Raw genomic sequence first — 22,227 nt, forward strand, 5'->3', positions numbered from 1 at the left:
GTCTGTTTTCTTAAGTTATCATATTGATTTGGACATGTCATTAAGGTTACGCACGGTACAGGAAGTGATCATCGTTTCAGGCACAGACTACAGTCATTCAACCAAACACAAGCTTCCACTCAAAAACAGCGATGACAGCTGCGCTTCACTGATTGCATAGTATATTTGGTGAGTATTTTTGGGGTGTCTAATTAACATATTACAATTAATAGAGTTTAAATTATGTTTTGGCATTATGTCCTGATTATCTGAAAGCTTCTTTGAAAGCTTCTTTGCTTCAGCATTTTGTTGATGGTAAAACATGTTAATACAATTTGAGCATTGGACATTAGTAAAAATAAAAATGTCTCATTGATTTATGCAGCATATTTTCCTATGTATATTCTCACCATGAACCATTTTCTCTTTTCCCCCAAGAAGCCCCAGTTGGCCAAAAAAAATTTTTTTTTTTTGGAGATTAAAAAAAGTTTTTGATGTTACATTTTAGGTGATAATTGTATAATCTGTTAACAGAGGACAAAGTGAAGCCCTTCTCTGATGCTCCACTGCTTAGATGATTTTCTAAAAAAAAAACCATATAGGTTGAATTGCCCTGATGTGGGACATTTTTGCATTTCAGATTTCTGTAAACTGTAAACAGTGTGTAACCAAAACATTAAATCCACACCTAATACCATTTAAATCCCAGGATGTGTCCTAAATAAATCAAAAAGAAAAGAAAATGCAGATAACACATTCATAAAAGAAATTATAGACATATTAGTGCTCTTAGTGCTCTGAGAAAATCTGCAGCTTCCTAATGTGGGACACTGATAATAAAAGGCCAAAATCACCTTTCTTGTAGTATAGTAAAATCTTAAAAGTTAGTATTTATCTTAGTTATGGATGGATAAAATATGGATAATCAAACATCATCAGACAAATAATACAATATGATAATTTTGATGCATTTATTATAAAGACGTTAAGCAACTATTATCATAGACCTGTGTTGTGTTTTGTAGATAGAATTCCTGACTGTTCTCTAGTTCAACAAACACATACAGCCACAGCAGGCATAACCTAGGCCTATTTTAAGGCAAAATATAAAACCACAGTTGAGGCTTTAGGTTAAGTTAAGTTGAGTTTAACTTTAGGCTAGATCAACCTTGTTTCAGAATTCATTAACATGCAGTGAACTGCTGTTAAAAACATTTAAGACCAATTTGCCTAATGCTTTCTCTTTTACTAAACAAACACATGCAATCATAGTGTCTTTTTGAAAACCTCTAGCAGCTAGCCTGCACAAACCTTGAGAACTACCTGAATAAAAACAACCTACAGAGGTTAACTCATTACATCTCTGAAGACAAGCAATCCTTTTTTATGTCAAGACACCATCATCATCATCTATAATCCCATCTGCAGTGACAGCATTCTAATATTGCATAATAACACTAAAACCCTGTAAATAATCATTTTTGCCCCACAAACCATGCCCCGCACACATTTTTGACTGACTGAAGTACTGTCCCACATTAGGCTAATCATACTCTCCTCACTTTTCGAAACCATATTTCCTAAAGAGGGACAGTAGGAAATGTGATTAAAATATAAAATACATAGTTTATGCATACAAAGTTATACAATTTTTTTGATGGACAAACATTTAATAAGCACATTAGGCCAAAAAGTAGCAGGATTGTTTTGTTTAGTGTTTATTTTTTATCCTTAATATCAAGTTTGTCAAAACTCTATGTCACTGACCTTTGGGTGGTCTTCACACAATGTGCTTCCAGTTTGATGATTCCTCCACCCTCATTTATGAATATACATTTGAGAGGTGATGTGATTTTGATCACATGACACCACAGCTTTGGTAAGCCAGAGTTTCACTGGCATTCATGTTTTTATGGGGGAGCTACAAACACGAAACCTTAAGTGTCCCACATTAGGCAGTGTCCCACTTTAGGGCAATTCACCTAACCATTTGACATCAAGAACCCATTAGAAACCTTCATTATGAACTTTCAGAATGTAGAATGTGTGATATAATTTAGTTTTAAAGGTTGATGATCTGCTTTACATTGTAAATAATGAATATGGGCAGCTGTTTCAGTGTCTTAATTTGAACTCATTACGACCCTTAAAATACTTTAAGAGGTAGGCTAGCTACTTCAAGAAGTACTTTAGACAAGTGGTAAAATACACTCTAAAAGTGGATATGCAGGGACGTGGGAACTATATTGTGAGAGGGGGGGCGTGGGGGGGGTAGTGTAGGCCTATAGTAGGCTGTGTTATGTATCCTGATTGACTTTATGATTAGTTAAATCTGTTTTGCACATGCATCGCCACAGAGTTAACCATTTCAGACAGTACAGGACAGCGTCTCGTTCACTTCACGTCTGTGGGCGTTACGCACAGCTCAGTGTGGCCCAGGCACGGCGCCAGGATTCCAGTTTTGGATGGGCCAGACCAATTGTGGGTGGGCCTTAAATTAAAAATGGTAAATAAAAAAAAAAACGTTATCCAATCACTGCTTAACCTAGTAAAAAATATTTAAAAATTAAGCCTACTGTTATATTATCTGTGCGTATACATAATATAGATTTTAATAGCTTGATGCTCTTTGAATATTTTGTTGCATTGTTAAAAGTTTCGATGCATAGGACAGACCTATCCGCGATCGCTCTCCATGGTTCTGACCAAAGAAGAGCGCTTTGGAATCTCCATTACGCATGAAACGCATCATGCGTTTCCCGATAACATTGTCTCTTAGCGCGCTACGAAGACTCTTAATGTATAACTTAACTAAAGGTATACTACCACTAAAGGTATATCATTGCTAGGCGTCTTCAGGGCTATCATCCACTCGCGAGGCATAGGCGCTGAAAGGCAGAGGCGCTGGCGCCCTCCTAGCAACGGCGCTGTTTTTGGTAAAACATGATTTTGACGACTTCATTAAGTTTTGTTTTATAGAAAACTATTTTTATATATAAATTGTATCTTAATTTTGATCAATGTTTTATCAATCAATTGCCCGTATTTAATAAATAAGAAGCAAATATATAGCAGACAATGTAATAACCTTAGTGTAATTGACAGAATTACTAAAAAATATTTTGCTACCTAAAAGTTAAAGATTTTTTGTGTCACGCATGCATGCATGTCAATTTCCCTCATATTAAATATAAAACGCATGTGGACTGATATTTTTCCAATGTCTGGACTCCTTTATTAATGGAGTATATAAACAGACGTTTCAATATATTGGTATTAAATGCATTTTCTGAGAATTTATATTTCAAGTTTTTACTGCAAATGTCGAAATGCGCGCTCTTTGGTTCATCAGTGCTTGAGTCACTGATCACATTAGAATAAAATATCTCATAATAAAATACAAAATTGACTGATTTATGAATGTATATGCATAGTTCTCATCAGTCGGAAATACAGATAAATGCTTTCATTTGTTGTATTTTTGATCCTGAAAGAAAACAGAACAACAAAAGGGCGAATCATAGGCCTACATGGAGTCTGTATGTGTTATGCTTCTTACGCGGACTTTTGGGACTCAGTTTTGAACTGGTGTCAAGGCGCAATGAATGAAATGCACAAATGGTAATTAAATAGAACCCTTGAAATGAACTAGGGCGAGCTGTTTTATTTTCACAACATTTTGGAACATGAAAATTCATACCGGTAATATCAAGCCACTGAACGAACATATAGAGGCCTATATTGAAATAGCATCGACAGTCAAAACATTTAAAGCTATGAACATGCTAGTAGACACATACGCTACTCAAAAAGTGCATTAAACCAAAAAAATTAATTCATGCATTTCCAAAGGTGGATCCTCTTTCAGTTGTTCGACTTACAATTTTTTTTTATCAGAGTTGAGACATCGATTTCAAGTGCGTTAGTCTCTCCTGTGACATGGTGTTACGCAGCCAGGTTTTATATATAATATAAAAATATTATAAAATAAAAATAAAATAAAATATTCACAAATGTGTTAGCTATGGCATGAAATATCTGATATTCCGATTGTCAAATACATGCAAGTGGAAGTGTATTGTTGTTTAAACACCTTTTTAACGATCGCGTTAGTTGAGCTGTATGCGCGATATAATTTTATGACACAACATTTTGAAATGTAGGCTTAAATCAAACATATTTTAATTCAGATTCCGTGTATATATATAAACGGAAAACAAAAACAACGAAAAAAAAAACAGCTGGCTGACCCCTAGAGGGGTGGGGTAGGAGGGGGGGCGGCCGCCCCCCCAGCCCCCCCTGTTCCAACGTCTATGTGGATATTACACTCTTAAAGTGGTGCAGTTTTTATTTTTAGGATCTTTTCTACCTGACCTAACCTTTGAAATTGAACTTTGTTAGTGTGACTGAACCAGGAGTGCGTTTCCCAAAACCAACTATGGTCGCAAGTTCCGTCGTTTCCAGAATAGTTCAGCGCGGGCGCTTGCGACCATAGTTGGTTTTGAGAAACGCACCCTTGGTTGATGTAAACATACTTAAATATTTTCTGACTTGTTGATAAAGCTGTTTGGTGTCAAATATTTTCTCCTATGCAGCTTTAAAAAACAATGAGTAAGCCTTTCATAGTCTAATTTTCTGAAGAGTTATTATATTTGCATGTAGCGCTATTTGTTTTGAGCGACCCGTCTAATCCGATTCGACCATTGATGTGAATTGGGGGCGGAGCTTATTCATTAAGCTGTTTTGGAAAAAAATAATTAATTATAAATATTTTTTCAATCCCGTTATATATATATATATTATAAAAGTCCATGCGTTATGGTCATTTTAAAGGGTTTTTGTTTTTAACGATGCGTTAGGTCTATACTTTAAACCCTAAAATCACTGTAAGGTATTACTGCATAACTTAAAGTTTAAGTTTGTGTGCATAAGGACGCGGAATGACTCGAGTCCGACAGATAGGCCTACAACGTAGTGACAGAGGTAAAAATCCATGTGGACTCTTATATCAGTGCGCTCAGAGTATTTTGGGCTCTTGACTCGGAGTCTCTCGGTGTCCTTTTCAGTCTGAAGCGGAGTAAGCTAATGGATAACTTCCTTCTGCAGTTCACTAGCTATTTTTATTAAGGATAAAATAATGTAGACTGAGAATTTAAAACCAAAAGGATGTAGTTGAGAGGATAGCGTGAATTCTGTTTTCACTGTAAAGTGAAGTGCCAGAGAATGACAGATTGACCTTGTCGTCCTCTATTGACATGGAAGCAGCAAATGCGCGCGGCGCAGAGAGCGCAGCGGAGGAGAGGGCAGAGATGGCTGGGTTCGGATAATAAGTAGCCTAGTGTGTCATATGGGGACTGTAAATGCAAATAATTAAAGGAGGCTCTGGTTTGTGTTTAGTTGTGACTGAAAGATGTGGAATGCGTTTGGAAATGGATCAAGCGGGTATGTGAGCAAGGCGCAAGGCTGGGAGTTCGTCCCGTGCTCGCGTCTGGAGAGGCCCGGTAAGAAGCTCCAGAGCCCCGCCAGTGTTCGGTCTTTCCCGAGCCACCTTCTGGAGCTTCCACCTGGACCTTCTGCTGCTCCTGCATCCGATGCAACTGGAGCACAAACTCCGAATCAGCAGCCACACACGCGCATAAAAAAGAAACTCGAGGAATTAAAGAAGCGCTTCGACCAGGAGAAGGAGGAGTGGAGAATGGAGAAGGAAATGCTTTTGAGACAAGTGGCTGATATACAAGTACAAACAGAAGCATGTGACTTGAGGGGATTTGATTTGCCCAAACAACGGTGTGCAATGAAATGCCGACATCTTTTCTGTTATTCTGCGCTGTATTTGCAGGGTGGAGAGAACAGGAGGATGTTGTTGGATCTGAAGTGTGTTCTAGAGGAGGTGCAGTCGGGGGTGAAGCGTGAAGAGAGTAAACGGGGTGAGCTGCAGCTGCAGTACACGAAGCATCGATGCGCGTGGAAACTGGAGCGATCAGAGCTGAAACGTCGCGTTAGTCAGGTATGAAAAATACACATCTCTTTATACTCCAGTGAGTGTTTCTCATGGTGGGTTTATTTTTGAAAGTCCGTCACTGTATAGAAACAAACCTTACAGTGTTGACTAAAAAGAGCTATTCAGTTTGCATGGTATTTTTCTCAGGGTAAAAGATACAGTCACACTATTTGGGGTAAGTTGTCACAGTGATGTGAATGGAATTGAGAAGAATAACTTACGGCTTATGAAATAGAGATAAAAGGTCAAATAAATAAATAATAAAAAAAATCCTGCATGTATTACACAATATTTAATGTCTTTTCAGAAAAAAGTACAATTATGAAGCACAAACCAATTCAGAAAAAAGTAAAATGCAAAGATATCAAACATTCTTTCTTTCTTTCTTTCTTTCTTTCTTTCTTTCTTTCTTTCTTTCAGCGTTGAGGGTTGGCATAATAGATAATGCACACAGATAACGCACTTTTTAATCATTTGTTGGTTTTCTAATGGTTATCATTGAGCATAGCTCAGAGATTGTATAGGCTTAGTGTAACACAAACACTATCAAGCGCAAATATATCCTGAGCTTTGTGGGTAAGCTGCCACAGAAGACGAGCGCTTTTGCGGTATTAGATCATATCTACAAAGAATAAAAAAAATAAATTTGACATTTCACAGTAATATGAGTAAAAATAGCATCCACTAATTAATTTTCAGCTTATTGAATTGTCCCTCTGTTTATGACATCCTTATAAAGACACAGTCCAGATCATCGTGGTGAGAGAGGTTTTCAGTCTTCTCTAGGGTTTTAAACATTATTGTGAGTGTGAATGAGTGGCTCAGACACTCCTAATACGTTATCACTGACAGCACTGTACATGAGACGAAGAGAAGAGGAGCTTTGAATGGCTGTGTGATGCTGTATCTTGTGACTGACTGCACCTCAGGACATTTACTCCATTACGCTGTGGTCCAAGTTGAACACACTTCAAAAACATACAAAAGAATAGCCTTATAACAGTGACTCTGTGGACTCATGTGTTGCTTCGCCGCAACTGCAATTGTTTGAATTCAGAAAACGATTCAGGTTGATCCGCACAAATCCACCCAAAGTATTAGTTGGTACAGAGAACAGGGAGGGGTCAAGCTGAACTGTAAAAAGTTGTTTTCTTTGCCGTCCACATCCTACCACAGCGCATACTTTTGACCCAGTTTTTACCGCTAGGCATTCACAGCAGGGTATTTGCCAGCATATTTCTGAGCATATTTGTGATCTTTAAAACAGAGATGAGTTCCTCCAGGGCCCCACCCTCAGGAATGTGAGATGCTAAAGGATTGGCCTTGCTGTCTATTAATAGAGAGCTTTTTCTGTGACATTGTTACCCAGACACAGAGCGCACAGCAACCGCGGTCATTATATTTTAGTCTTAAAACTACAGCAGCAACCTACCACCATCCACTCTGGTTACATGGCACATCAGTGTTTCACATGCCCTCTGCTTGTAAACACAGACTGCTAGTGCACCCAGGAGAACACATAGGTTTAATGACTGCGCCAGCACATTTTAGTGCTACAGGAGCGCACTGTTTATGCAAACACTGCTTCACTCTGGTTTGTTGCTATGAGAAGCATAAACAAGATTCACCTATTTTTGTCTTGCCAGTTGCACAGATAGTGGAGCATGCAGGTTTAGTCCAAAGCAAGATTTAAAAGCAGTTTTCAACTATTTTAAGATGTTGATTTCACTTGCTAGACTTTGTAAGGCTTAGCAGAATAGTGGCATCTTCATATGTTCAAAAGAGATTTTTCATAAACACTTCCATTTAAAAGTTTGGGGTGGGTATGATTTTTTTTAATGTTCTTGAAATATTTCTTGTGCTCACCAAGGCTGCATTTATTTGATTAAAAATAGTGAAAACATTTATATTGTGAAATATTATTACTATTTCAAATAACTGTTTTCTGTGTGAATATATTTGTAAAATGTAATTTATTTCTGTGATCAAAACTGAATTTTCAGCATCATTACTGCAGTCTTCAGTGTCACATGATCTTCAGAAATCATTCTAATATGCTGATCTGCCGCTCAAGAAACATTTCTGATTATTATCAATGTTGAAAACAGTTGTGCTGCTGAATATTTTTGTGGAAACGTTGATACATTTTATTTTTCAGGATTCACAGATGAATAGAATGATCAAAACAACAGCATTAATTTGTAAAAAAAACAAAACAAAAAAAAAACCTTTTTTAACATAAATGTCTTAACTGTCACTTTTGATCAATTAAATGCATTCTTGCTAAAAAGCATTCTTAAAAAAACATCTGAGCTGTAGTTTATAACATTAAGAAATCTGTAAAAAAACAACAACAACAACAAGCACAATTACATGTAATGATTCATGAAGACTATAAGTCTCATTGACATCAACAGCATCTGTCAGCTGCAGAGTTCAATCAAGCAGTGATAAATATGGTTTTAGTGTTTGCTGTCTAGTGAGCTCTCTCTCCAAGATCATCAGGGGGTCAGCATACCGATGTGGCCTCTCCATTACATGCAAAACTCTCAGCACTAGTCTGAGCTGTTTGTGTGAGTAGGCTTAGGCTGGGCATCCGATGAGACCTTGGCGAGGACTCAAGGTCCATTTCTTCCTGTTGGCAATAGGTTCACCTAAATGCTTTCTGTTTTCTGTTCTACTGTCCTATACACCCATTTCCTCTTTAGTGGTCAGCAAATCCTTGTCTCTTTTCCCCCAACAGCTAGAAGCCAGAGCATGTAGTCTGGTGGTGGAGACTGTGAGGAGTCCAGATCGAGGGGACACTCTGAAACGGGAGAGAGCAGAGCAAAAGAAGCTGCTGGCAGACACTCACAGTGCAGCCATGGACCTCCGCTGCAGGCTGGAGAACAGTGAGAAGGGCTGGGTGAAGGAGAAATCTGAGCTGCTGGAAAGCTTTGAGGCTGAGAGGAAGGAGTGGGAGAACCAGCTCATGGACATGCAGCAGAGGATTGAGGAGGTGAGTCTGCAGATGTGCACCACTCCCCACAGCTCAGCTGAGAGAACGGTATCTTGTTTCAGACTGATTCCCTAAGTACTCCTGTTTACTTCCATGCTAAATGAAAGCTCTGCAAGTAAGCTTTGATGGATAATGGTAACACCTATAACTGGAAGCGGTGAAGTCACATTATATAAACCTTGGAATTGCAAGTGACTGCCAAAAGAAGGTTTATCTCGGTTGTGATTGGCAATCATCAGACAGAAGCTTAGAGCTCCAAGCTAGTGGTAGTGCAAATATGCATGCATTTGGTAGATGTTTCTTCAAAAGTGCATTCAAGATATGCATCTTAACAGAATGGGCGATCTGTCAAAATCAAACCAACAACCTAGGTGTTGCTAGTGCTTTACCATTTGAGCTGCATGTCTTAGGTCCAATAACAAACCTTTCCATCCAATATTTCCATAAACTAACCTTTTCCATCCATTCCTTTCCATCCAAGTTTGTCGAAGTGTAATCCCATACAGCTTGACCCCAAATGCTTAGCTCTGGACCAGGATTCCTCAAATTCAGCTCTGGGGGGCCACTGAAACCCTTGAAACCCTGTTCAAACTACCTACCTGTTATTTTTGTAACTATTGTAGTAACTCTGAAGACCTTGATTAGCTTGCTCATGTGTCTTTGATTAGGCCTGGTGCTAAACTCTGCAAGGCAATGGCCTTCTAGGGTTGCATTTGAGGGACAATAGACTGAACCATGACTTAGACTTTTGGTATGTCGTTAAATATACATTTTGGCAAACACTTTTATCCAAAGTGACTTATGCCATTTTCAAGGTATACATTTTATCAGTTCATGCATTACCTGTAGGGATGCACTGATACCATTTTTGATACTAGCACAGTTTTTTTTTTTTAATCAATGTAGAATTTCTATACCTCTGTGTGTTGACCTGATCACCACTGTTTTGTCTGTTAAAATATAGGCAATTTCATTATACAGAAAAATAACTAATGAAAAAATAAATCATATTCTATGACAAAAATACTATTATAAACTAGGTTAGTGTATAATTCAGCAGCAAAGGTTACTCTAGAAAAATTATGAGTGCACAATAATTGAATTAAATCTAAACATTAAGTAAAAAACATTATTTAATGGGAAACAAATAAAACTGAATAAGTGTAATAAATGAATTGGTAGAAAATGGCAGTATCAGAGCCAAAAACAATACTGAGTATTAGATCGGTGCATCCCTAATTACCTGGGAATCAAACCCACAATATTGTCATTGTGAGGCCATGCTGTACTGCAGGGGTGTCCCAACCTGCTCCCGCAGGGCCACCGTACTGTAGAGTTTAGCTCCAACCTCAATTAAACACATCTAAAACAGCTAATCAAGGTCTTCAGACTCACTAGAAACTTTTAGGCAAGTGTGCTGGAGCTAAACTCCGCAGGACGTTGACCCTCCAGGAGCAGGATTGAGTTTTGGAAGATGTACCAAGGACTACATAATTGCTTTGTCTTTTGCAGTTGTACAATGAAGTGATGGTCCACCATACGGGAAGTTCTCTGAGACCAGTTACTGATGGACAAAATGCACTAAAGCTCAGCTCGTGTTCTGCCAGCACTTTATCCGGTGTAGTAACGTTTCCATCAGACGCCCAGAGCAATGAATATTCTGAGTCTTTAACCCAGCGAAGCAATGCCAGCATCGACTCCCAACCAAGTCATCTCAGTCACAACACCAGTGAATCCAGTGACCAGTGCAACAGCGATCAAAGTGAACTATTAAATCAACAAGGTGCTGCTGAACAACAGGCTATAGACACTGCAGAGCTGGAAGAAATCCTGGAAAGCTGTTTGGAAAAGAAAATGGGGAACAAGTCCAGCTTCACTGGACAAGATGACCTCTTTAACCCTTTCAAACAATTTCAGAGCATGAAAATAACCTGTGGAAGTGACAAAAAGAAGAACAATATTGCCCTTAATGCGGTGAGACTTTGTTGTTCATACCACTCTAATGGTGGAACAAATGTTTGATAATTTCTCAGAATTTACCATTACTCTCTTGCTTTACATTCATGCTAAACCACTTGAACTATTCCTTAATGGAAACACAAAACCCAGGGAGCTGTAGCCTAAATTGTAATTTACTGTACATTTACTAATAATCCATTATATTCAAGGTTAGGCTGCTATGTGGGGCTAGAGATGTGCTTTATTATATTGTTTGATCTGAGGTCTAAGGTTTGCATCTAAGTCCTCTTATTCATCAACATCTTGTAGGCACTTAAGGAAATTGCCCGTGTGAGTGAAGAACTCTGTAGCTACCAGGATGAAACAAGGAAGTGGCCTGATATTAAGAGGTAAACGTTGCTGCACACAGGTGCTGCATGCATAACAAAGAAATCAGATCAGCGATATAATGACCTCACTTTGTTTGGTTTTGCTTCGTAGAAGCCGCAGTGAGTCTACATTTTTTCCAAGAGAGGTTGAGTTGGTGGAGAAGGTAAAGGACAATTTGGAAATGGAGGACACAGTTTTGTACTTGAAAAACTTGAGTGAACACCTTAAGTCCCTGGATGAGCAATACTGGACAAATTGGGAAGGTTGTAACATGGAATCGCTGCAAAGTGAGGCTAAGCCACAATACAACATAAGCCAACAAGCCCCACCCATACCGGCCCGTAGCACATCTTGGTACCTAAGCAGTCCTTCAGCTTCAGAAACAGAGTCCACTTGTACAGAGCAAGGGTGTCATTGGCCAGGAACCCACCCAGACAAAAAGTACACCAGCCCCGCAATCGTACGAAAATTTGAAGCAATGCTTCAAGAAAATGAGGGGAAAATTCTGACAGACTCTGGGAATGTAGCCTGCACCGTGTCTGTTGATTCCAAGTGCAATATCAGCTGCTGCCAGAGCCGCTGGTCCTGCGAAGGAAGAAGATTTGGCAGCAACAAGTCATCCAGATATGTACCTGTTAAGCAATGTCTCTCCAATGTGGACATTGCAGCTGCATCCTCAGTTCGCAGTCTAAACCAAATAGATGAGCAAAACAATTTCAAGGGTGCATCTCATCCCATGAGCATGCCTACAGATTCTGTTGCATCACTAGACTTTATTTCGCCATATCCCAGTACTACAGCTACTCCCACAAATGAGAGACTTGAAAAGAAAACTGCAGAGTTCAACCGTGCGCTCTTCCAGGCAGGGATGGGCGTTCAGTGTGATGAGGACATTTCCATGACTGTATCCACTAATTCTTCTGACAGTCTTCCAGAGGTCACCTCAAAGGACACACTTATAGACAGTCCTTCGAGGCACGTTGAAGACAATCCAAAGGGTTTCCTATTGGATCTTGTGGCACAGTGCCCAAAAGAGGAGGGAAGAAGGAAGGAAACAAAGGACCTTGTCACTAACTCTTCATCTCTGCAGCAGGAACTTAGTCTAAAGCAAGACAGTGAAGGTAAGCCTTTACAGACTGCATCAACTTCAGCTGACCAGCTTGTCCCAAGTGTTGGAGAAAAACGCTTTGAACTAGGTGTAAGTCCACCACAATTACAAACCCAAATGGAAAGGTCCAGCAAAGTTCTGAATGTTGGTACAGACCAACAACAAGCAGACAAAAGACCCAAACATGCAAAAAAGGACACCAGGTCTCGGATTCTAGATGAAAATCCATGGAAGCCTTCTACGCTAGCGGCCTATCCTCGTCCGATGGAGTCTAGGTCCAACTATGGAGCTGTTGAGAGGATTCTCAAAAATTATGAAGATTTGGAGAGATCTCAGGAGCAGCAGCAGCCACAGCCGGGTCCAGGGAAGAAGGAAGACCTTGTGGACCTCTTGGAAATGTTAGATATGCAACATGAGCCCAGATCGAGTCAGAGACTAACACACAGACTGCACCACCAGGCCATAGCCCACAAAGAGACACATGTAACAGTGCAGGTCAGTACTGCACACACTCCCACACATAGACCCACGCCATTCAAGCCACAAAAGCACACACTTTCACCCGAGCTGCAAACATTCAAATACCTGCTAAATAACTCAGCCGGAGAAGTGTATGAGGTCCAAGTGTAGATGACTACAGTATTGGTCTAAACATATATGATTTTTTTTTCAGCTGTTGAACACAATAGAAGATATTTTGAAGAATTCTGGTAACCAAACAGTTGACGGTAGCCACTGACTTCCATAGTATTTTTTTTTTTTCATTTTATGGAAGTCAGTGGCTACCGTCAAGTGGAGGGTGAGTAAATGATAACAGGATTTTCATTTTTGGGTGAACTATCCCTAGTAGTATTTTATTGTTCTCAATACAAGAGGACACTTTGCACCCAATGCATTTACTAAATTGTCTGTTGTATTGTGAATATACACGTGGTTAAACAGTGCCGGAGCACCTGCAAACTCTTTTTAGCTGTGAAATACAGGTAAAAATCATTATTGTATAATAAAAATATTAAGAACACTAATTTTCATTAAAAAAAATGTATTTCAGAAATATTAGGTGGTTTTATAGGTTTGGTCTCTATGAGTGCTGTACAGTCCTACACACAGTAACTGGTGAATGTATGTGATCAGAGTTTGTTCTCTACAACTAAAAGTCTTTTCTGAAGTCTGGAAATATTTAGAATTTATTGTTAAAATACCTCGTTCCCACAAAACCATCTAAGCAGCACAATTAAAATTCCTTAAGTTGAATTTCTGTCAGAAAATACTGGCAGATTGCTCAAAGCAAGGAACCCAGAAGCTTTTTATTGTTGAAATTGGGGCATTTCCTTCAAGGCTTGAAATAAAAAGAATTAGTGGCACCAAGTTTAATTTACATCTTTCATGTCTAGCTCTTTAGAAAACCTCAATTAACTGTTTTTATATAGGAGGCCAAGGTATGTGGTGTAATTACAGAAACATGTAGCGTGGCCAGGAGTCTAGTGAAACTAGTCCTCTGCACAGACTGCCTGCTTTTGTAAATTACACAACAAAATGGCTCAAAATGATTGTCAGATGAGTCAGAAAAGCATTAGAGAGATTGAATCAGTTCTTTTATTTCCACTCAGTTCTAAAATGGAGAACATGTGCAGGAGACAAAAGTTCAGCCACTGCCTTTAAATGCAATGGCATCGAAAGAAAAACACAAGAAACTGTATTGCAGTTGTAGAATCATCTTGTTGTATGAAAATAAGATTTATCAGCTTACTTATATATTTTTTTTTTGTTTTATTTGTTTTATGTTTTATTTGTGTACATTAATGAGAATAATTAAAATAAGGTTCCTCTTTTTTTAATGCAAAGCATAATTGATTTGATGGACACATCCTGACAGTTCTTGTTAGATTCATTCACACATGTTCTGCGATAGATCTGTACATGAAAGCACACTGAGCTAATGTAGGTTATTGTGTTTTTGACAGGAATATTTAAATCCAGTGAGATTTCATTAAAATATTTGTCTCGACAGCAATGCAAAGAGTCCTCTGTAGCGATCAAGAAGAGCTTTTCACGACCTGCGTGTCCGGCAAAGAGACGTTTGCCCTCTCGTTGGGCTAGCCGCTCGTCCGTATCATCGCCACCAACTAGAACACCACCCACAGTCTTCACCCAGAGACAAACACTCACCTACTCCACCTTTCACACAGAGACCGTCATCTAAACGGCCGTTAGATCACGCACAATGCCTTGCCTGATTACCTGTGCAACACCAACAATGACTGTTCAAGTGATGATCTTGTTGTTTACATTTCTATAACCAATGCCTTTTTCATTATTTTTTCTCAAAGACTGGTTTACATGTACATTTCTTTTCTACCAATGTGATTTACAAGTGCATATTACGTTTTCTGTTTACATAAACCAGTTTCAATCTGTCATGGTTATATTTTATCGCTGCTGATGTAGACCTGTTTTCTGTCTGTGTCCTCGTGTGCGTGTGTGATGTCTGATTGAGAATATAAAAGGCTGTTTCACATCAAACTCTTTGTTATATTTTCACCAACTTTAACCAAAACGATTGACTCGTGTAATTGCAGAAAGTAATGGATTCTGCTCTCAGTTTACGTGCTTATCTGATGCAAGACATATCATTAGACAATGCCTTCGCAGTCCCTTTTCTTGATAATTAATATCACAAATGAAACTGTATTCAGCATTTATAAAATAAAATAATGACACTTATTTCTAGACGTAGATGTGTTTTATTCATAATCTGTTTTTGGGCTTGTCTGGAGCTACTGTAGATGGTAATAATCAAAGTAAAAAAAACTGGTGTTCAAAGAACTTTTTTGCATTTAATTCATTTACTTAATTATTTTAAGTAAATGCCTTGCTTTGAGAATGAATGAAGTCATTTCACCTTATTTCTATGTGATACCATGAAATAACACAGCAAGACAAGCTCTAGAACATCTATGATTTTGTAATAAAAGCAGAAGAATATTTTGGATTAAAGGCAAAATGCCATGCACAAGAAATACACTATTAAATGAGGACTAAACCCGCTTTTCTGCTAAACCTTTTCCCAATATGCCATAAAACACCACTTTGAATACAATGTCCAAAGTACAGTTAATTTTGCATACTGAATTTACTTTGTTCCTTGCTTCCCTTGATCTAAAACTCTATTTTAGTCAGCTAGGGTAGACATTTAGACTCCAACCTTGCTCTCTTTAGTGGCAGGCAGAATTTTAATGTTTTCGCAGCTGCAGCATCCTGTCAGAAAACCTTAGCTGACATGCCAGGACAAAGATCACCTTCCCCAGGCTCAAATCAGCTCATCCTTGTCCACATTTATCCCGCTTCACTCAAACATCTTTCCCAACAGGAAGCCAGAGGCCCCACACAGGCGTCTGTGACAGAAAGATGAAGCATCTGTCACTGAGCAATCTGAAATTTGACGACACTTGACGGTCAGCTAAAGGCTGCACGTGTTTGTTCCTGCACTCTTTTGGGTTTAGTACTTTGACTAGACATTGTTTTATATTGTAGCATTGTTTTTGGTAATCATATGTACATAAGTATTACCTTCATGCTTAAGGTTCCTTATAATACATAGCCTTGCCTTGAATTACATTTTAAGTGTAACCTATGAACTGCCGACTATCTGTGGAGATACTACAATTAGTCATTGAAAACACGCAATTTTTATAACCAAAACGCCAGCTTTTTTAAAGATGTGTAACGATGAAATGAAGTGATTAATAATAAATCACTTCATAGATAAAAATACTGTGTTCTGACGGTGTAACCTAAAACCTTAAGGGTCTATATTACTTATAAATATTGACTAATAAATAATGAAAACTATATTTTCTGTAATGCCAACCATGCTGAGATGTAGAACTGTAAAGAATACAGAATGAGAGATCATAACTGCGATCATAAATTACCATCATACACTATTATAAAAACCGTATAGTTTTCCAATGAAAATGTCTTACATTTTTTAAGTGATGTTGTGGAGAAATGCATTTGTAGGCTGTTAAATTGGGTGATCAGGTAGAAGGTCAGATAAGGTTAGGTCAGTGTCCAGTCACAGCAGCACTTGAGCCATAAATCTGATTGGTCTGATGTTGTTAAGGTGAGTAAAGCTATTTCTTTCCAGACTAATTAAGTTTCTGTGGTCTGGAGGAGGAAAAAACAACATGGTGCAACGTGGATATATACCCTAGCAGCCCTATAGCAACACCCTAGCAACCATCCTGAAAACCTTAACAACCACCCGAGTACCCTAGCAACCACATGGCAACACCCTAGCAACCACCCTAAGTACCCTAGCAACCACATAACAACATCCTAGCAACCACATAGAAACACCATAGAATCTATCTATCTATCTATCTATCTATTTTTTGCAATCTGCCTTTTTAATTAAATGTAACAGCGCTCTCTTGCGGGCATTCGAAGCATCGCCTAGAAAACTAATTTGAGCAAACCTATCGGTAAATCTGGTGGTAATTCCGTCTGCTTTTATATATATTTGTGATTTTCTTCCACACGCCGAGTGCAAATAGCAGTAGTTCTATTCAGGAGTGGGGAGGCGGGATCTGTATGTCAATACTTTGTTTCTTTCAGGACGGTTTTTAAAGTTACTCCGACGGCTCGAGACAGGTCAAGTGCATGCATTAAAAACAGAACCATATAAAAGACAAAGTACTGTGCATTCTCATTTATTTCAATCATTTGAAGTCTTATATTGCAATTTGATTATAGTGAGTGCGTGTTTACTTTAAACACTGTCCTGTGCTGCACACGTGTGTGTGTCTCTGTACTCTACACAGCAGCAGCAGCATGAGTGTGTGTGGAGCTGCTCGGTGCCGCGGTGCCGTGAGGAGGATCCTTCAGCAGAACCGAGCCGTCTGCAGCCACACGAGCGGATCTGCTGCCGAGGGAATCAGGGAAAAGCTGCAGGCTTTCCCGGGAGGATCCGTAGAGCTCCAGAAGCAGCGGGACTCGGGCGTTGCGCTGCTCACCGTCAACAATCCAGCGCGCATGAACGCCTTCTCAGGTGCTCTGCTTACTGCACAATGTGGACCATTATCTGCATTAGTTATTATTTTGCAATTTAGTGATGAAAAAAATAAACATTTGGAATAAAATGGCAGAGTGCTGTCTTGCTACGGGGCTTCATACTCAAGTAATATCGGTCAAATATTATTTATTAAATGGCCTAATAGAAATTTAGACAAATAATATTTGTACACTTTATTTTTTTGCATAATTTTACAAAATTACAGTTTAATTGGAAATGTTGCACAATAAAAATACTTTGTCCACTTATAAAATGTACCTTAATTTTCTTCACGCATGACATATCTCATATTTCATCTCAAATCTTTCATCAGAAAAAAAAAAAAAAAAAAAAAAAAAAAATGTTGCTGAGCCAAAACTGATGGGTCACGGGTGTGGTGTAAATTATGCCAAATTATAATGTTGATTTTATTCTTGTTGTGAGAATATCCTAGTTTTTAAAACGTAGCAATTCATGTTTTTCTGGACTTTCTTGTTTTAAGATTAATAGTCTGGGTCTGGAGTTAAAAGTTAAAGTACATCTGAAAAAGTAAATGCAGTTATAAAAAGCATGGTGAATGATGACTTGTCATCATAATTTAATTCTGTTGGTTTACGTGTGTTTTTCCAGGCAGCATGATGCTTGAACTGGAGCAGCGGGTGCGTGAGCTGGAGACCTGGACCGAAGGGAAAGCTGTGATTGTGCAGGGAGCTGCTGGAACCTTCTGCTCTGGATCGGATCTCAATGCAGTCAGAGCCATAGCAAACCCACACGTGAGAGTCTCTGTTAGACCCTTACTCAAATAAAGGTCGTATTGTCATTTTCATTACACTATCGGTTAAGATAAAAAGTGAACTGTACTCAGAGAACATATTGTAGTTTTCAGAACTACTCTTTGCACAAAAATAAAACCTTGTCTAACATTACTATCATTATAAGTGGACTTCCAAGAACATCACACTGAACGACAATACATTCACTGCTTCCAGCTGATATAACGGTTGTTGTGTTTTGTCAGGATGGCATGAAGATGTGTGAGTTCATGCAGAACACTCTCACAAGACTCCTCAGGTTGGTCTTTCTGAAGAAACGAGCAGATCAGAGCAATCGATCAAGGGGTCAATATCATAAAATATTTTTGAACAAAATTAGAAGAAAGTAGAGAATCTTTGCCACATCATGAAATTCAGCTCCTGTCCCTGCTTTTGGGAATTGGCAAAAGTGGCTGTATTTACTTCCATTACTTTATTCATTACACAAGTGAAGCTTACCTTTAACATTTTACTATTCTACTATTATTACATATACATACATACATATATATATATATATACACATACAGTACAGGTCAAAAGTTTGGAAACATTACTATTTTTAATGTTTTTGAAAGAAGTCTCTTCTGCTCATCAAGCCTGCATTTATTTGATCAAAAATACAGAAAAAAATGTAATATTGTGATATATTATTACAACTTAAAATAATTGTTTTTAAATTTATTATACTTTAAATTATCATTTATTTCTGTGATGCAAAGCTGAATTTTTAGGATCATTATCACATGATCCTTTAGAAATCATTCTAATATGATGATTCATTATCAAAGTTAGAAACATTCTGTTGCTTAATATTTTTTTAGAAAATGTGATACTTTTTTAGGATACTTTGATGAATAAAAAGTAAAAAAAAAAAAGAAGCTATGTTTTTAAAATATAAATATTTTGTAATAACAATATACACTACTGGTCAGTAATTTGGGGTCAGTCATTTTTCTTTCTTTTTTTTAAATAAAATCAATACTTTTATTCAGCAAGGATGTGTTAAATTGATAAAAAGTGATAGTAAAGAAAATATATTATTAGAATATATATTATTAGAATTTTTTTTTTTTGAATAAATGCAGTTCTTTTTAACCTTTTATTCATCAAATATATTAGACAGCAGAACTGTTTCCAACACTCATAATAAATCAGAATATTAGAATGATTTCTAAATGATCATGTGATAGACTGGACGTTACATGTGACACTGAAGGCTGGAGTAATGATGCTGAAAATTCAGCTTTGCATCACAGGAATAAATTATTTTTTTTTAAAGTATATTCAAATAGAAAACTATTATTTTAAGTTGTAATAATATTTCAGAATATTACTGTTTTTTCTGTATTTTTTGATCAAATAAATGCCAGGCTTGATGAGCAGAAGAGACTTCTTTCAAAAACATTAAAAATAGTAATGTTTCCAAACTTTTGACCTGTATTGTATATAAGTAGAAAACAAAAACATCATCACAGTGTATTCAGGATTTTGCACATTGGTCATACAGTCATTTTTGAGTGCATTGTGGAATTGAATAATTGCATTCAGTAATTTCCACTATGATTTCGGTAGCCCACACTCTTAAAAATATAGGATCTGAAAAGCAGGTGCTTGCAGTGATGCCACAGAAGAACCATTTTTGGTTTCCCAAAAAACCTTTCAGGGAATAGTTCTTTAAAGACCCCCCCCCCTTTTGTTGTTGTTGAGTATTTGTTTTTCCACTGTAATGAACCAGTGTGCAGTGGAACGCTTCCACTGATGTTAAAGGTTCTTCACAGAACCATATATTCCAGTAAATACCTTTAATTTTAAAAGTGCATTACAAATTGATGTACATAATGTACATAAGGGTGATATTGGACACAGTTACAGTCTGTGGTGTGTAGAATATGACGATGCACAAAGAAAACATGAAAATCTAATTTGACGCCTGTGCAGATCCGCTTGATTTCTCCAGTGTCCTGTGGTGATGAATCCGAGCTAAACTGTTCTTTCCGGCAGGCTGCCGCTCATCTCAGTGGCACTGGTGGAGGGACGAGCGCTGGGTGGAGGAGCAGAACTCACCACTGCCTGCGACTTCAGGTACTAACACACGAGTGTTGACATACAGAACTGTTTAAATGAGTCTTATTATTATTATTATTTCCATGCAGAACACATATAATGTTACAAAATATATTTTGTACCACAAAAACAGTTTTGAAAAGTTTGGAGGTTGAGGAGGGAGATTTGTATTCTGAAAGTTACAGTTCGTTTCAGCAAGCCATTTTATCTCAAAAGATGAAGGGAATATTTAATTCCTCCTGATATGATCCCTTTGAGTTCTGCTTTAATACCCTGTTGGAACAGAACGTTATTTCCATTTCCAGGTTGATGACGTCTGACGGTGTTATCCAGTTTGTCCATAAGCACATGGGTTTGGTTCCTGGATGGGGAGGAGCTGCGAGACTAGTTCGTATTGTTGGCAGCCAGAATGCCCTGAAACTGCTGAGCCGCGCTAAAAAGGTTGATCCAGACACTGGAAAACAGATGGGACTGGTTGATGAGGTGCTCCATTGCTCTTCTGGCGAGGGAAATGCTCTGTCTCACGCCGAGCGGTGGCTGGGTCAGTTCATTCAGGGCCCGGCTCCGGTGATCCAGGCGGTGAAGAGGGTTGTCGTCTCAGGAAGAGAGCTTGCCCTGGACGAAGCCCTTCAAACTGAGAGAAGTGTGTTTGGGACAGTATGGGGCGGTCCGGCCAATCTCGAGGCTCTGGCTTTAAAACCTAAACATAAGTGACTGCAATCATCATCGCTGCATACCATTGAAACTGTTTCAAATGTGCTTGAAGAACTTTATCTTTTCAGATCAATAGAAGTAACAGAAAACTTCCTGGATTGTTTTGCAGAGTTCATGTCAACTTGCTCATGCACACATTAGTATATTAATATCTGAATGCTGTATCTGCTTTATAGTAGTGTACACTTTTGTCTTTTTTCTGCATAAAGATAAACATGAGACGAAAATAAAGCAGTATCGGCTAATTAAAATCCATGAATCCAGGGTGAACCAAACACAATGTTCACATTTTGAATTGTCCTGCATCGCCATGTCTCATTGTGGACCTATAAAGAAATCACTTGCATTGGTACTTTTTTCTCTCCTTTCCAGCAGTCCATCAAGCTTGTGTTATTGCTTTTAAATTCTTTATATTTGTCACAATGATCTTCATCCTATTGAGTGCTCAAAAACTTGGCACAGTCACTGTGGTAACGAGGTAATTTGCCTAAATATCTAGCCACTGTACTTAAATATCTTTGGCTGCTTTGTAGGTTTACTGAGTATCAAATATATTAGCAACTCTCTACTTGACAAAATGTTTGAATAAGCATACAGTATGTACACTTTACTCAACAACATTTGTGGTGAGTAATGCAATTAATCATTACATTTTGCATGGTACATAACTTTTTCTGCAGCAGTTTATTTCTGCTACAAAAGAAGTGATATCGCCAAACCCAGGGCATTGAAGATACTAGATCTTGTGCGTGTTTACTCGCCCGAACTTGTCAACAAGTCTACTTTACACAAATGTGAGCGCATTAGCAGGTAGTTGTGAATCTGTTAATGGGGCATTAAATGTAACAAATCATGTAAGAATGTGTCATCTTTTATTGGAAAATGAAACAACATTTTATCAAACCTTGCCTCATAATTGCTTTAATTTACAGATTTTTACTCGTATGGGATGATGATTGGTTGAGACCTTCTTGAAGGAGACTGGTTTACTTGTGCCCTTTTTCAGTACTTGTGCTTAACTGAGATGTCAGTGTTTAAGATGCTGTTTTGTTGACCTTGTTTGTCGAAATCAACTGTTTCTTGTTTTTCACTGGCATTTCTTTTGGGTGTTGAGGACTTGTGTATCTTTAAGCCTACATTCAGTATGAGTTAAATACTCAAGTA

The 22,227-nt window shown here is 38.1% G+C and overlaps 2 protein-coding genes across 5 annotated transcripts; both read left to right on the forward strand.

Moving 5' to 3' along the window:
* The first annotated feature begins 28 nt into the window (after window positions 1-28).
* Window positions 29-15,138, forward strand: LOC109098402 (SOGA family member 3a). Of its 2 annotated transcripts, XM_042771977.1 has the most exons (8): window positions 29-168; window positions 5,377-5,716; window positions 5,819-5,986; window positions 8,724-8,978; window positions 10,491-10,952; window positions 11,247-11,326; window positions 11,418-12,909; window positions 14,426-15,138. In XM_042771977.1, exons 2-8 carry the CDS (start codon window positions 5,390-5,392, stop codon window positions 14,615-14,617), a joined length of 2,976 nt encoding a protein of 991 aa, XP_042627911.1. In that variant the 5' UTR covers window positions 29-168; window positions 5,377-5,389; the 3' UTR covers window positions 14,618-15,138. The 2 variants fall into 2 exon arrangements, with proteins under 2 accessions (XP_042627911.1, XP_042627912.1); XM_042771978.1 differs by lacking the exon at window positions 5,377-5,716 and having other exon boundaries at window positions 30-168.
* Window positions 15,139-16,886: 1,748 nt separating this feature from the next.
* echdc1 (enoyl CoA hydratase domain containing 1) lies at window positions 16,887-21,966 on the forward strand. Of its 3 annotated transcripts, none has more exons than XM_042771983.1 (6): window positions 16,887-17,112; window positions 17,241-17,467; window positions 18,101-18,243; window positions 18,489-18,541; window positions 20,287-20,367; window positions 20,655-21,966. In XM_042771983.1, the coding sequence occupies exons 2-6, from the start codon at window positions 17,251-17,253 to the stop codon at window positions 21,061-21,063; spliced, it is 903 nt and encodes a 300-aa protein (XP_042627917.1). In that variant the 5' UTR covers window positions 16,887-17,112; window positions 17,241-17,250; the 3' UTR covers window positions 21,064-21,966. The 3 variants fall into 3 exon arrangements, with proteins under 3 accessions (XP_042627917.1, XP_042627918.1, XP_042627916.1); XM_042771984.1 differs by having other exon boundaries at window positions 17,244-17,467; XM_042771982.1 differs by having other exon boundaries at window positions 16,887-17,111; window positions 17,235-17,467.
* Window positions 21,967-22,227: the final 261 nt, after the last annotated feature.

This window comes from Cyprinus carpio, chromosome A16 (genome assembly GCF_018340385.1).
Source record: "Cyprinus carpio isolate SPL01 chromosome A16, ASM1834038v1, whole genome shotgun sequence".
Taxonomy (NCBI): domain Eukaryota; kingdom Metazoa; phylum Chordata; class Actinopteri; order Cypriniformes; family Cyprinidae; genus Cyprinus; species Cyprinus carpio.

What these genes read in the sequence shown, in the direction of transcription:
- LOC109098402 (XM_042771977.1), top strand. Translation starts at nt 5,390, where the DNA reads ATGTGGAATGCGTTTGGAAATGGATCAAGCGGGTATGTGAGCAAGGCG. An exon ending in GACAAGTGGCTGATATACAA is followed by an intron (nt 5,717 to 5,818) that starts GTACAAACAGAA and finishes CTGTATTTGCAG; the next exon opens with GGTGGAGAGAACAGGAGGAT. An exon ending in TGCAGCAGAGGATTGAGGAG is followed by an intron (nt 8,979 to 10,490) that starts GTGAGTCTGCAG and finishes TGTCTTTTGCAG; the next exon opens with TTGTACAATGAAGTGATGGT.
- echdc1 (XM_042771983.1), top strand. Translation starts at nt 17,251, where the DNA reads ATGAGTGTGTGTGGAGCTGCTCGGTGCCGCGGTGCCGTGAGGAGGATC. An exon ending in ACTCTCACAAGACTCCTCAG is followed by an intron (nt 18,542 to 20,286) that starts GTTGGTCTTTCT and finishes TCTTTCCGGCAG; the next exon opens with GCTGCCGCTCATCTCAGTGG. An exon ending in ACCACTGCCTGCGACTTCAG is followed by an intron (nt 20,368 to 20,654) that starts GTACTAACACAC and finishes TTCCATTTCCAG; the next exon opens with GTTGATGACGTCTGACGGTG.